The following is a 14,768-nucleotide window of genomic DNA, read 5'->3' as shown; positions in this document are numbered from 1 at the left end:
TAGTTAAAGCTTCTAATGCTCAAGAGTTTTGAATTCTATTTAAAACTCAATATTCATTGAAGGTCAATTTTTTTCCAAAAACCAAAGCACCCTTTTATTCCAATTTTTAAGTATGACATTTTCTCCTATCCTTTAATTGTCAAAATCTCAACTCTTTAATCTGACATATCTAATAGGATGTTTATTCTTGTGTATTTTTTTAATGTGGCAGAAATATAGCAAGAAAAATTCCTAAATGATAACTTGACTAAGAAAAAAAGCACTCTTAACTTGGCAGTTATGGTTAATGCTTTCCCTTAAGGTCAAAGTATATTTTGAGGGGGAGGTCTATGATAGTAATAACTTGATGGTTATACTAACACACCCATATTATAAAATTAAGAAAAACTAAGTTAAAATAGGTGAAGCTTTTGAGATCCTTTATCAAACTAACTCACTCCCATGCATAAGTCTTTTATAGACTTTACAGGAAGATGAGTATTTAAAACTTATGGAACCAAATATAAATGTAAAACAGCCCCTTTTCAACTTCACCAAAAGCAATCAAACATATTGTTTTTAAACTAACTATAGCGTTAACTAAGGATTAAGTCTGAGAATAAAAACCAGAATCCAAGATTCATATACATTTCCATTTTATTGAATTTGTTAATGTTACAGGGTTCTTGCACTGCCAAAACCATGCCTGAGAATTCAAATAACGAAATAAGGTACAATGGACAGTCTCATCTACCCATCATACAGTATATTAAAACTTGATTAATGTGCATTTTGACAATTTCACAATCTCTTTAAAATGTTATAACAAGAGTTGGGATTTAAAATCTACTGCAGGTCTTCAAATTTCTAGTACAATATGCCATTAAATAACAATTCCACATAATCATCTCAGTTCATTCCTCAGTAATGTAATCCAACAAGACACTGCTGGCAAAGATGCATACTTTTCAGGGAAAATAGATGGCTCAAAGTCCAAGAATTCTATATAATTCTTTTGACTAAGGTTTTTGGTTCCCAAATGAAGTCTTCACTTTAATCGAGTAAACCCAGTTCCTCTTTTGAAGCTCCACCTTCTCCTTGGTTTGTCCAGAACACCTTTCTAAGAGCTAGCCTGACAATTCTTCCCCATAATGCCAGTAACTATGCCAAGAAGCAGGTTGGCAGGGGTTGCCGAGACACTGTCAGTAACCCTTCTACAAGTCAGAAGGTGATTTTTGCATCTGAACCCCTATGAGAGAATGTTGCTATCAACATCTGGGAGATTGTTTTACTCACCTTTACTTCACTCTTGTCAGTGGCAAGTCTGCAACTCCTATATTTGGCATTGAAACTTAATATGGAGAAAGCCAGACTCTGCGCATCAAGTGGTCACACACCACTTTGAATGTTTGTACTGAATCAAAGTGACAAAACTAATCAGGATGAAACAGAATCTGAAGTTAGATGGAATGAAACTTTCATACCATAGGAAATAACTTTGGGTGGCTTTGTCAGGTCCTGTTTAAGGACTAAATTACTGGATTATTTAACCTGGAGTTATATTAAAAACACAAGTGCCGTGTCACCATCTTCTGCCCCATTCCCCCACCTACCCACAGCCCCCCAGCCTCTGAACAGCCAGAGACATGTCCAACAGCCAAGTCAGGATAATCACTGCAACAAGAAACATCCTGACCTTGAAAAGGCGGGGATCATCGTGGCACCAGGACTCATGTCAAACACCACATACTGGGTCATATATGGTTAACATCAGGTGTACACCACCAAGCTCCGGGTTAAGATTTACTCATCTTGGTTTGAGTTGAAAAGGAGCAAGACAAATTTGCTAGAAATAATTTCACAGGTGATTGAACACCTCTACTCGAGTAGTTAAAAAAAAAAAAAGTTGACAACTCCACCAGCTTGCTATCAGTACTCCTAACACATACATACTGTACAAGTTAAAGACCTGGTGATTAGAGGCTTTAGCAGCACCTGAAGTCAAGCCTTGGCATCCACTGCTCTTTAAAGGCTACGGAGTTCCAGCCCCTTGGGGGTGGAAATCAGGTTATGAAACTTATTTCACAATCCCTCTTAACAGATGTTTTAAGTTACTCAACCAAGCATTATGCTCTGTCCAAAGAACTTAAGATTCTAAGTCAAAGCAAGGAAGGCCTTGTTGGCGGAAAATACAACACATGTGCTATCCAAATAAAAATGGCTAAAGAAAAAAAATAATTGGACCATTCAACCCCTATCCCACCCACCCACAATCCCACTTTGTACGTCAAAGTGTGGTTAAATTTAGTTTCTCGTAACCTCAGAATATGGCTACAGCTAAAGGGGAAAAAAAAAAACACGACAGCTCTATGGGTTTATTTGAACAGTTCTTTTGAGAGTGGTATGTCTCAGGAAAAATTGTATATAGCCATAGCTATTAGAGAAAGTATTCCTTAAGAATGGGGCCCAGGACAGGTTAATTAAGGTCACTTAAATCTTTGTCATTTATAGCAGATCAGAACCCAAATGGCTGACTTTTGCAGGATTTCTGATAGGAATCCAGTAGAGCTGGTTTCAAGTTTCACATCGCCACTTAATAGCTGTAACCTTCTTATCCAGAAGTTGTGATCCACATGGTGTCCACAATGAGTGCAGCAGATCTGAGGTAGTCAACCCTTATGAAGGCTCAATATCTGAACATAAAAAGATTTCGAAATGACCACTGGCTGCAGATTTATTTGTTTGTTTTTGCAGAGTAATTATCATAAAACACACCCGGTGCATCTAGTTCAAGCAATTTATAACATTGACAATTTCCCCACATCCAATGGTGTACAACACATTAAGCTTCCACCGGGCAGCAGTTCAGCCGATCATGCTCTGGAGATCCGGCAAACATCACAAGATGGGTTGTTGTTCGTGGCCGTTAGCTGGAGTTTAGTTTACCTTAGCAGAAGGGTTATCAAAAAGCCATTCCTTAATTGTAATGTGTGGGCAGCTTTACTGATCCCCAAGCACAGCATACTGGTTGTCCAGCTGCAGCTTAAGTGCCTGGTTTTTGGAAACCTCATCCCTACCTCTATTTCTGTGTCTTACTACTTCAAAGCTCTTCTCCATTTCTTTATCCCTAAGGGAAAAGAAATGGAATCAGTAAATATCTCTTCTTGACTGAGATAGTTTTGAAAAATAACCTTCCTTGAAACAACCCTCCCCAAGAAGAATGTAGGGGGTGGGAAGATGGATGCCATGAATGAAGCTCCTTTTTAAAAGGAGCTTCATTCATTTTTAAGAGTTGGAGTCACCTCTTCAAAATAACTAAACAAAACACAAATTTCTTTTCTAAAATGGCCCTATCTTAAGAGATCTCTTTTGTACTAATAACTAACTGTAATAATTTCAGGACTAGTTTGAAGACAATCTAAAAATTGCTATTTCCCATTTGACATGGTGAGCTCCTTTGAACTATATATATATATCCTTTTGTAAAGTCATTCAAATCAAACTAAAGACTTTACTGAAACTCTAGATTCTAGACATTCCATCTCATTGATGGGTGGGAGAGAAGGTGGGAGATGTGAGAAGTTTGGGGGAATGGCATATTCAAATATAAGGAAATGGCTTTTTATTAATATTTGAGAATAAATACTGAAAGAATCCAGCTAAGTGAAAGATCACTCCCAAACTGCTGTGCTCTTAAAGAGGAAAAGGGAAAGACAATGGCCCCAAATCTGCTTTCAAATCTATCCCCTATATTAAGAACAGGACTAACATTAGGTATAAAACTAAACTTTCTGTTGGTAAAGCAAGGAAAGGAGAAGTTCCTAAATAAGATTTGAACCATTTTAGGTATTTCAACAATTCCACAAAACATTTAACTGCTGAAATGCATGCTTATCATGCTATAAAATTCAAACATCTCTCATTAATGTTCAATAACACACACAAACCATCTAATGACATTTTTACTTGTTATATAGTATATGTGAAGTGCAATTTCAAAAACTGATTTTTCCCCCCATACCCTTCCAATTACCCAAGACAAAATGTGAAGTATTGTTCTTCCCCCCCCCCCCCAGGTATATCACACATCCCCAATTTTTTTAAAAGTGATCAAGCAACCCAGCTAGGGTCTAAATAATGTTAGACCATTTTCATCCCCCTCCCTTGATTTCCTATCAAGAGGGGAAATGAAATATTTATCAAACATATCCCAAACTTTCCAAAATTATTTATGTAGTTACACTTACTTCCGACTTTCTACATGCTTGGCAGTGGACTGCAGTGATGGGAACTGTGTATCGCTATATATTTCTGGTGGTCCTTGCGGGGTTTTCCTTGTTGAAGTCACTCTGGCACCAGGAGGCCTGTATACACCACCAGTCATAACAGGTTCTGGGGTTTCTGTAACTAACAACATAAAATGATTTGGTGAAAAAACAACTAATAGCATAGCAAAATATGAGTCCCATCTCTCTCAACAACAATGACATATCTAGGTACACCCAAAATAGGAATCATCTAATAGGAATTCATTCCATTTTGGATGATGTCTGTGGTTTAAAACAGGCATAAGCTGGCCTGCCAGGCCTAGGAGAAAAGCTTCTAAACATACAAGACAAGGAATGACTGTAAATTGAAATACTGCCCTGTCGAGGCTTCCAGTCAATTCATTCGTAAGACATTTTGCTGTTCATGAAATTAAAATGATCTAACTTGTACTGTTAAATGGAAAACTATTACAATAGAACTAAATGTTAATGCTAAACAGAAATGAATACAAAAGGTTAAATAAGTTAAATCTCTTGCTCACCATAACCTCAAATAGAAATTAAAGAGGGACAAAGAAATGGTAAACCCTCCCCCACCCAAAAACTTAGGAGCCATTAACGTATACTTTTAATAGATACTTCTAATAAAGTTTACTTATTAAAACTTATTCTGATCACCATAAACATACTATCCTATTAGCAGCAGGAAAAATAAAAGGATTTCTGATAATACATAAAAGGATTTCTGTTAATACAATAGCTAGCTCACATCTTACAGAAATAATACAAAAATATTTTTTCAATTTGAGAGTGACCATACCAACATATACAAATAGAGTAAAAGGCACAACAAACTCGATTAGGCCTTAAATATAGTGACACAGCAATCAAATTCAAGAGTTATGGTAAAAAAAAAAGAGGCTTCACTTATTTAAACTGTAGCTTATGAAACCATGCTCTAATTACCAATACTTGGAGTAGGTGCTTGGACAGGAGCTGTTTTATTCCAAGGACCAGATGATTTTTCTACGCCGCCACCACCAGTTTCTTCCCAATTATCCCCTGGATCTTCTCTCTTTTCATTATCATCTTCTTCCTTTTCACTATTGGAAAAAAAAAATGAAAGTATGTATTAATATGAGACTCAAAAGAATTATTGGGAAAAATGTCAAGACTAGTTAAATTTAGTTGCTCGTATGGATAATTCATTTTTTTAATACAGAAGGGCATGCTTTTAGGGAAAAAATGATAAAAGTTTCTAATCATGAAATATACCACAAAACCATTTACTACCCTTTTATTTTCTTATGGGGAAACAGCAACATACCATGGGGCTAGTAGGAACAGACTGGTTTGGGGTAGAAAATATGTATATTTCTGAATAGGAAAGGATTTCTGAAAGGCATTTATCTAAGGGAATAAAGGGAGTGGGGTGGGAACGATGGAGGAAAAGTAAAGGACAAGAAAGGGAAAAAGAGGAAAATAAGGTGAAAACTGGAGAGAAACATTTAATTCTGCTTCATTTATTAGGTAACCCTTAGTAAAGAACTCTTGTTAGCCTTTTCCAATGAAGGCCTAGAATTCTCAGGACAGCTGGGTGGTGCGCAATTGGATAGAGCACTGACTTTGGAGCCAGGAAGAGAGGAGAGTTCAGCCTCAGCCATTAACTGTGTGACTATTGGCAACTCACTTTAACTGATTGTCTCCCATCCAGGGCCATCTCCAATCATCCTGATCCATATCTGGCCACTGGACCCAGATGACTGGAGGAGAAAGTGAGGCTCAGATCTCTTAAAAGTGAGGATAATACCTGCAGTACCTATTCTATCATTCAAGATTACTAGAATCATAGGCAGGGATCTCCCAAAGGCCCAGTGCTATCTTAACTAAAGCACATCACACACATATATGGCCTCTATAGGTCATGTGCTTTACAGACTTAAGTGTCATACTATTACATGTTACAAAATTGTAGAATGTAAAAAGTATATATATCTACATCTATCTATCTATCTATCTATATATTTTGAATCTAGAGTATATATATACATACATACTCTAGATTCAAAATAAAAATTTCAGAAATGCCTACAACATTATGCTTTTAACCTTAAACAGATCTCAGATCCTTTTGCCAATCTTTTGTGAAAGGATTTTAAGCCTAGGTGGGTTACTTTATTGAAGACCAAAAGGACAAGCACTAAAGAGGGTTACTTATACAAATCTAATCTAAAATTCTCTTAAATAGCTAACCATTAAATACAAAAACATTTAAATAACATTAAAGCAAAATTTACACCCACACCCATTTTTAAAGCACAAAGTTTTGTAGAACAAAAAAATTTAGAGCTAAAAAAATTACTTTCATCCTATAGATAAGGAAACTGAGGCCCCACAGGGGATACCAGTCTCCTAAAATCCAACAAAAAGGTTGTCATTTTGGCAACAAATCTAATGATTTAAATGATTCCCTCCCCTTGAAAAAAGACATACTGGGGGAAAAAAAAACAATGTACTTAAGTGAGCTTCATATCTTTTTCTGGTAAAAAGAGGTTTAACATTTCTGTGCCTTTCCTATAATAGGAGACAAATGACCTCTTTTGATGCCTTTGCAGCATTAATGTTCTATGAGTAAGTTAAGGATTATAGAACAGAAGACAAACCTCTTTAAAATACTTCAGTACTCCCCTACCAAGTCACTGACTTGTATCTTTGCACAAGCTTTCTAAAATTTGAATTTAGGGCACTCAGCCAATTAAACCCATGTTATCAATTGGCAGCACTTAGACAAGACAGGCAGTATACAAAGGTTTTCCTTGGCTCCCAGCTTGAATCTGGCCGATAGTCCCTCTTTTCTCTTGGCTACAGTCAGTAAACAGGGTTGTTGGCTCAGGAAACAGGAATGATGGAGAGGGAAAGGTTAAGCTGAGGATAGAGGGAAAAGAATGGAAAAAAGAGAAATAGGTATGAGAACCAAAAGGGAGTAATCTTTGATGATTACAGCAAAGAGACAGTTTTACAAAAAGACAAATTTCCCAAATAGTTCCAAGCGATGGCATTATCACTTGAGTAGTATAATGGTCTCAAAGGGATTTTGAAGAAAAACATTAATTTGAACAAGTTTTAAAAGACCCTGTTTAAATTTTTTTTAAAAAGTTAGTTTCACAATTTTATATAATCAGGGGGCAGTTAGATGGCACAGTGAATAGAGCACAAACCCTGGAGTCAGGAGGACCTGAGTTCAAATCAGCCTAGCTGCATGAGCTTGGGCAAGTCACTTAACCCACATTTTATATAATGATATTTTGTCCCTAAAACAATGGAAAAATAACAAGATAGTTCTCTAGTTTTAAAAGCTATTATGAAGCAAATAGGGAGATGGAAAATCTTGATTTTAGATGTTATCACTCAGTGTTTCAATGGCCACTATCAAATGAATCCTTTGAGATTTAAGAACATGGTTAAACAATATGATCAAAAGAAAAATTAAATGCAAATAAAGGTATTCTTAATACCCTCCCTTAAAACTTTGGGATGCCACCAACTAGGAAATGGCTCAGAAGTGAATACAACTCTATGCTGAAATGAATAGAGAAAAGCCTCAAGACAACTTAGATGAACTGATGCTCAGTGAAGAAAGCAGAACAGGAAAAACAATGGAAATGGAAAGAACTACCAAAGAAGAAAGATGAATGTAGAAGCTGGACACCCTCCTTGGGTGGAGGAGAGTTTCACTAAGAATGGCTTTTCTGGGGGCAGCTAGGTGGCATAGTGAATAAAGCACCAGCCTTGAAGTCAGGAATACCTGGGTTCAAATCCAGTGTGGCCTTCAACCAACTATTCCCCTGAAAGAAATCAATTACTCAAGTGCAAGTGGAGTCACCCTTCCCTCTTCATTTGTTACAATTTAGTTAAGAGCCATGTGGACAAGAACTTTAAGCAGTACAAGCCTCCCATTAAAATGATTATGACTGAGAAAGGCAAAACAGAAAGTAACCATTCAAAACCATTTTATCAAGTTTTATATTGTAGTTACATGTTTAAAGCACATGAAATAGTGCTTAGGGTTATGTTATTTCTACAAGTTAGGAATTCAAACTTTAAAATGTTCTAAATAATATCTTCAGGCACTGATGACTGTGGCCAGACTAATTCATGACAAACCTTACTAGGTTAGCTGATTCTTGAAACGACCAATAGTAGTTAGCGGAGAACCAAAGCTTGAGATTTTAGGGGTCCGTTCTCCACATCAGAAGTGCCAAATGAATGCTTCACACAAGCCATTCCATTGTTTCTACACAGATCCAAGCACATTTCCTTGCTGTGCCAGGACACAGTCACCATCACCAACATCCACTCTAGTACTGTCATGTAGCCGTAGCTAGCTGAGGCTCCTAGCTTTCTCCTCTGGATCAGCCTGCCTGACCTCTCCCTATTACTCACTCCCTTCCTAAATCGACTCAGAGGAAGCCAGAGATCTGACATTTGTCAGAACCCGGATCTTAAATGAATTAATTTTTGATGAGAGTCTCAGAATTTTGGGATACAAAACTCACTTTTATAAAGGAAAAGAAAGGCCCACTCCCTATGAAAACTCCAGATTCAGTAGCAAACTTACTTTGATTTTTATCCATCCATACTGTGAAGGTTGAATGTAAAATCTTATTATTTTTAACCTATATCAAGTAACTTGTTTTCTCAATGAGGGGGAAGAGAATTTGGAACTCAAGATTATGGGAGTGAATGCTGACAACTTGTAACTGGGGGAAAAATAAAATTAAAAATACAAAAAAAAGTTTCCCATATCTTAATTACCATCTATAATGACACAGTTCTTCCACTAAGCTTTAAAGGACTTTGGAATACTGTCTCTAGCTTTAACACAGTTCCTGGCACATGACAAGAGGCCTGATGTTTCCTGAGAGTTCTAAGAAAGAAGGAAAGGGAGTCCAGTGTTAGATAAAGAGCACAATGACAGAGACCACAGTGAAATGGTCTTTCTTTAGTGTCTAAAACAGGTCTCTCCCATTTCCATCCTTCTCCCCTCAGTGCAACAAAATATCTAAATCCAAAGTGATCAAAGGAGAATCATTTGCTGTTGTCCTTCCTTTAGTTATGACCCCATGGTTCACAGTCCCTATACCCTTCATTCTCTCAAATCCATTGCTTCTATGACACTACCCACCTTATCTTCTGCCATTCCCTTTTTCTTTTGCCTTCAATCTTTCTAACATGAGGGTGTTTTCTAAGGAGTCCTGTCTTCTAACTATGTGTACAAAGCATTTAAGCTTCAGCTTCAACCCATTAACTTCAGACCTATGACAATGTACAATATTTAGATCAAGCAACTGAAGCTTAAAAGGGGCTTAGGTCATATGGCTAGTTGCTCATGTTTACTTTTTTTTTTTAAACATAAAGACAGGCATTTATAAAGGCAGGATATTTCAGGTGTTAAGATTCCCTCAATTTACCCAGGATGAAGCCCCTTAGAGGTCATCTTAATCCAGTACCCTGCTTTACTCACAAATCTAAAGTCACACCAACCAGCAAAGCTGGCAATCAAAAGCAATTCCCACACAGGAACCTAGATCAACTAGTCTTCTGAGAGGAGGCCCAGACAAAGTGAAATGACTTTCCCAGGGACACACATGTGATAGATCAGAGGAAAGATCTAAAAGGGCTCCAAGAGCAGCCCTCTAATCAGAAATGAGACCCATGCCCCTTATTTTTATAAGTCCCCCCCCTTCCCAACATTCAGAATGACCAAAAAAAAAAATCCAAACCAGTCAAAACCTGAAGATTCTGCAATAAAACAGTAAAATAATAGTTGCTAAAAGGACCTAAATAAACCATGGAAGGGATTTTTTTAATCCCAATCTTTTATGTCAAAAATGTATCCATCCTACTGCTATTATACAGAATGTCATAAATCATGTCTCATAATATATTACTTGGGTATTTTTATGGCCGTTATTGGAAACTTACACCCATTATTTCTCTTATTCTTTAAAACCTTTCAAAGCAGAGAGGTTAATTAATTACCCTGCTAAACAGATGAAAATAAGGCTGATTTTCAAATCATAAGGCTCAGTAATTTACAATGACATCACCATCCTTGTCCCTTCAGGGACTTTGGGAGGGTTGGGACAATACCAGTTGGCAGATATCAGCTCCTTACTAGTTAAGACCGACCCAAGTCTCAATCACAAAGTTGTATTATTTCAAGTCTCAATCACAAAGTTGTATTACTTTTAAAAAATAGTATCTTCAAATCCCTATTTGTTTGGATAAATCATCAGGGTTTGTCAATAATTACCTTAAGTGAGAACTGTTGATTTGGAAATTATAGATATCCCTATACCTGTGACACAAAAATAATAGAACTAAGTAGCTAAGTGCTATTTATAATAGCTTAGCTATTATGAACTTGTTTTGCTGTTTTGACCAATAGTTTTTAACCAGCATTTATCCTTTTGCAATGCTTTATCTGTAACACGCAGAACTTTTAAGAGGGAACAATGTGGCAAAGGCCCCCAAGTCAACATTCAAAACTTGATAATCAACAGTTAAGAATTTAGAACAGTACTCTCCCAACAAAAACACTAATCAAATCAAGGCCTTTGAGATGTGGTGCTACTTTAAAAAAACAAAACATTATCTTGTTCCCCAAATCCCTCAACTACTCCCTTTCCCCACCCATTGTTCTTTTTTCCAGTTTTTGTTCCCAAATTGGAACATTAGATTCCCCCCATCACCTCTTCTTCACTGGCTGTTCAGTCACTATTACATTTCAGTAAGTATGAAACAAGTAAATAGCCAGATGAGATTGTTCTATGAAATTCTTCTAAAAAGGACCTTAAGTTGATTCACAGATCTCAGATTCTAAAGATTTTATCCAACAGTGTTCAGACACAGAACAATAAATGATTGAGTCTGCTTCCTGCATTTCTCATTCAAAACAGAAAAGTCCTCTCCCCTCTCCCCTCCATTCATGTTTGCCTTAGTTTACTTATATTAAGCCTTTTCCAGAGAAAGCAGATTAAATGGGTAACTGCCAAATTTTACTTTAGAGCCCTTATGATTAAATGGAAGATTAAGTCCTCATAAGTTTAAAAACTTTATAAGAGAGGTAAGGGAGCCTTGCCTCTATTGTTGAGTAAAGTAAAATGGCAAAACCGACATAGTGAACCTGAAATTTGGACTTTGGCAACACTTAAAGATGTAACTTGCAATGGAAAAATTGATAAGAAAAACAAGTTGCAGGTTTTGGAAAATGATAAGAATCTACTCTGACATTGAATCTGGAATTCAGATTCAATAACGGAAATAATAAAAGGTCATCTTCATGCTTTAAAGATTCAGTGTCATACTAATGGAAATTTTTTTCCTTAATTTTGTGCTCTATCTTATCTGAAAATTAAGTGACTTAGCAACAATCATCCTGTGAAATTGATTCAAACAAGAAATGAATGATAACAATTATAACACTATTCAGGTTCTTCCCTCAGAATGCTTTAAGTCAGTAAAGTCCAGACAAGATGGCCAAGTATTAGTTTATCCTGTCAGAGTCAATCAGCAGCCCTCAAATTCAAGCATAGTTTGGAAGAGAATAGATCAATGGGAGCTTAGTCTTTTAGAAAAGGCTCAAGATTTAAGATTAGTTTCCAACAGCTGTTTTAAGGTTTGCAAAATATTTTACATGCATAGGACCTATAAGACAGGTTAATAAAACACTCCCAGTTTAAAGATTTAAAAAAAAAAGTTGAATTAAGTAGAAACAGGGAACCAGAGACTTGAATACTTTGATTCCAGAACTCTATCCCCTTAGAACACCATACAAATTGAAAAGAGCTGAAAATAAAACTTAGACTTCATAGATTGCAAGGGCAGCAATTCTAAACAATGGCATTTCTTAAGTGATTCCCTATAATCAGAAGAAGGCTAAGGAATTCTTTACTTTGGATAAAAGCAAAAAAAATTGTGATTTTTTTTTACTCTCAAAGGTTCCACTGAAAAGCAAGTTCTTAAGGCTAATAAAACTGCTACCTTTTAAAATAAAAACTGGGTTTATTGAGAAGGAACCTAAATTTTCAGTAAGGGAGCCACAAATATTCTCAAAGAATTCAAAAAGACACTAAGAATGTCTTCTGATACAGTCACACTAAAGGAAATTTTCCCCAATAAGTCTTGTTTCTACCTATAGAAAAAGAATACTGTAGCTTTCTTTGACTCAGTAACTCATCCAGGATATGCCTAAAATCCCATAGCTTATCAGTTATTTATGTCCCTAAAAGATGAGTTATGTCATTTTTTTGTAAGCCCATGTGGGATTTTCCTGGCAGATTAACAACAAAGTTTTGCCATTTCATATACATATATGTGTATGTACATACATACAGAGGCAGAGACGAGACAGAGAGGCAGAGAAAGAGACGAGACAGAGACAGAGACAGAGACAGAGAGAAAGAGGCAGAGACAGAGAGAAAGAGAGAAACAGAGAGAGAGAGCCAGAGAGCCCGGGCCACGAAGCCAGCTGGGCGGCCGGGGCCGGGCCGGAGCTCGGGGAGCTGAGTCAGAGTCGTGGCTCGAGCGTCTCCCGGAAGAAGGCGCTAACAAACTGCAGAGCTGTCCCAGGGCTGTCTGTCCTGGGCCCGATCCCGGGCCTCAACCCGGGCCGCAACCCGGGCCCGGCGCTTCCTCCGCTTTCCCGGGCCGGGCCGGGCTGGGCCGGGCCGCGCCGCGGCTTCTGGAGCCCGGGGGTCCCGGGGGCCCGGGCGCCCTCCCCCCCCAGGCCCAGGCCGGCCCTACCTTATCTGCATGGCTTGAACTCGCAGCCCGCTGTAATCGATCTCTTTCTGCTCGAACTCTTTCCATTCATCTTCATCCTGCAACGACGAGCGCGGCCCGTTAGCGCGGCGGGGCCCGGCGGCCCCGGCCCTGCCCTGGCCCCGGCCCTACCCCCGGCCCTGGCCCCGGCCCCGACCCTGACCCTGCCCTGCCCCGGCCCCGGCCCCGGCCCCGGCCCTGCCCTGCCCGGCCCCGGCCCCGGCCCTACCCCCCTGGCCCTGGCCCTGGCCCCGGCCCCGACCCTGCCCTGCCCTGCCCCGGCCCCGGCCCCGGCCCCGGCCCCGACCCTGCCCCGGCCCCGGCCCCGGCCCCGGCCCCGGCCCTGCCCCCTGCCCCCCCCCGCCGCCCCGGGCCCCCCATCCCCGGCTTCCGGAGGCCGCGGCCGGGGCGTCACGTGGGCACGGGCCGGCCGCTCCCGCTCGGACACATGGCGGGGGGCGGCGCGGCCTGGGCTCACCTTGGTCTTGGCGGCCGCCCCGGGCCCCGCGGCCCCGCCGCCGCCCGCGGCCCCCTCGGCCGGCCGGGCGCCCCCGCCGGCCCCGGCCCCGGCCCCGCCGCCTCCGGCCGAGGCGCCCCCGGGGGTCCCTGCGCCCGCGGGCCCGGCGGCGGCGGCGGCGGCGGCGTTGGCGCCCGCGGCCCGGCCGCTCCGCTCCTTCTTCTTCTTCTTGTCCCTCTTGGCGAAAAAGTTGTCGAGGCTGCGCTCCTCCGTCTCGGCCATGGCGGCGCCCGGCGGCTCCCGCCTCACAGCGGCCGCAGCGCCCGGCCCAGCGGCTCCCGCGCCCCGCAGCAGCGCCCCCGGCGGCGGCCGCCCGGCGCCCGGCGGCCCCGGGCCGCGCGGCTCGGCTTGGCGGGGCTGGCGGCGCGGGCTGCGCGCCGGCCCGGGCCGCCCCGCTCGCCTCCGCCCTGGGCCGCGAAGGCGGCGACGGCGCGGTGCGAGCGCGGGGGGCGGCAGCTGCTGCCGCTGCTGCTGAGGTTGCTGTTGCTGTTGCTGCTGCCGCCGCTGCTGCCCGCGCCCGCTTCCACTTCCAGGCCCCCCGCCGCGCCCGCGCCCGCGCCGGCTCCGGCCCCGAGCGCCGCGGCCGCCGCCGCCGCCGCCGCCCCGAGCGCGGCCACCGCAGCCGCCGCCGCCGCCGCCGCCGCTGCCGCCGCCGCCGCCGCCGCCGCTGCCGCCAGCTCTCCGGCGGGAGGGGAAAAGGAGAGGCGGGGGGAGGGGGCGGGAGAGAGCGAGACGCTCAACGTGCGGGGCGGGCGCGGGGGGAGGGGAGGGCGGCAGAAGCGCGCACGCGCGCCCAGAGGAGGGAAGGGAATGGGAGTGGGAAGGGGGAGGGAGAGGAGGAGGGAGGGCGAAAAGAAAGAGGTGGTCCCTGCCCCCCTGGCGCCGCCCCCGCTTCTGAAGGCGCCGCCCGCGGGCCGAGGGGGCGGCGCGGGCCCGGGGCCGGCGACCAATCAGGGGGCGGCGCGAGATGCTTAGAGGACAATCCCCGCCCCGGAGCCGGCGGGGGGGGGGCCCGAGGCGGGACTACGCAAATGAGGCGGCCCCCCCGCTGGCCGGCGGCCCCCCCCCCTCCCGCCCGCCGGCGCCTCCCGGCCCCGGAGCCTCGCATGCTTTTATTGGTTACGCGCCCGGCGGAGGGCGGAGCTCCGATGAAGGACGGAACGCGATAGGGGGAAAAA

The 14,768-nt window shown here is 42.5% G+C and overlaps 1 protein-coding gene across 2 annotated transcripts; it reads right to left on the bottom strand.

The window, feature by feature from the left end:
* Window positions 1-618: 618 nt before the first annotated feature.
* On the bottom strand, window positions 619-13,899 carry CDV3 (CDV3 homolog). 2 transcript variants are annotated; one of them, XM_074195834.1, is made up of 5 exons: window positions 13,552-13,895; window positions 13,056-13,132; window positions 5,214-5,350; window positions 4,227-4,386; window positions 619-2,672 (listed from the first exon to the last, which is right to left on the bottom strand). In XM_074195834.1, exons 1-5 carry the CDS (start codon window positions 13,810-13,812, stop codon window positions 2,666-2,668), a joined length of 642 nt encoding a protein of 213 aa, XP_074051935.1. In that variant the 5' UTR covers window positions 13,813-13,895; the 3' UTR covers window positions 619-2,665. The 2 variants fall into 2 exon arrangements, with proteins under 2 accessions (XP_074051935.1, XP_074051934.1); XM_074195833.1 differs by lacking the exon at window positions 619-2,672 and adding an exon at window positions 2,686-3,106 and having other exon boundaries at window positions 13,552-13,899.
* Between the last annotated feature and the right edge of the window lie 869 nt (window positions 13,900-14,768).

Source organism: Macrotis lagotis, chromosome 7 (genome assembly GCF_037893015.1).
Source record: "Macrotis lagotis isolate mMagLag1 chromosome 7, bilby.v1.9.chrom.fasta, whole genome shotgun sequence".
Lineage (NCBI taxonomy): Eukaryota > Metazoa > Chordata > Mammalia > Peramelemorphia > Peramelidae > Macrotis > Macrotis lagotis.
This window is presented reverse-complemented; position numbering and strand designations above follow the sequence as displayed.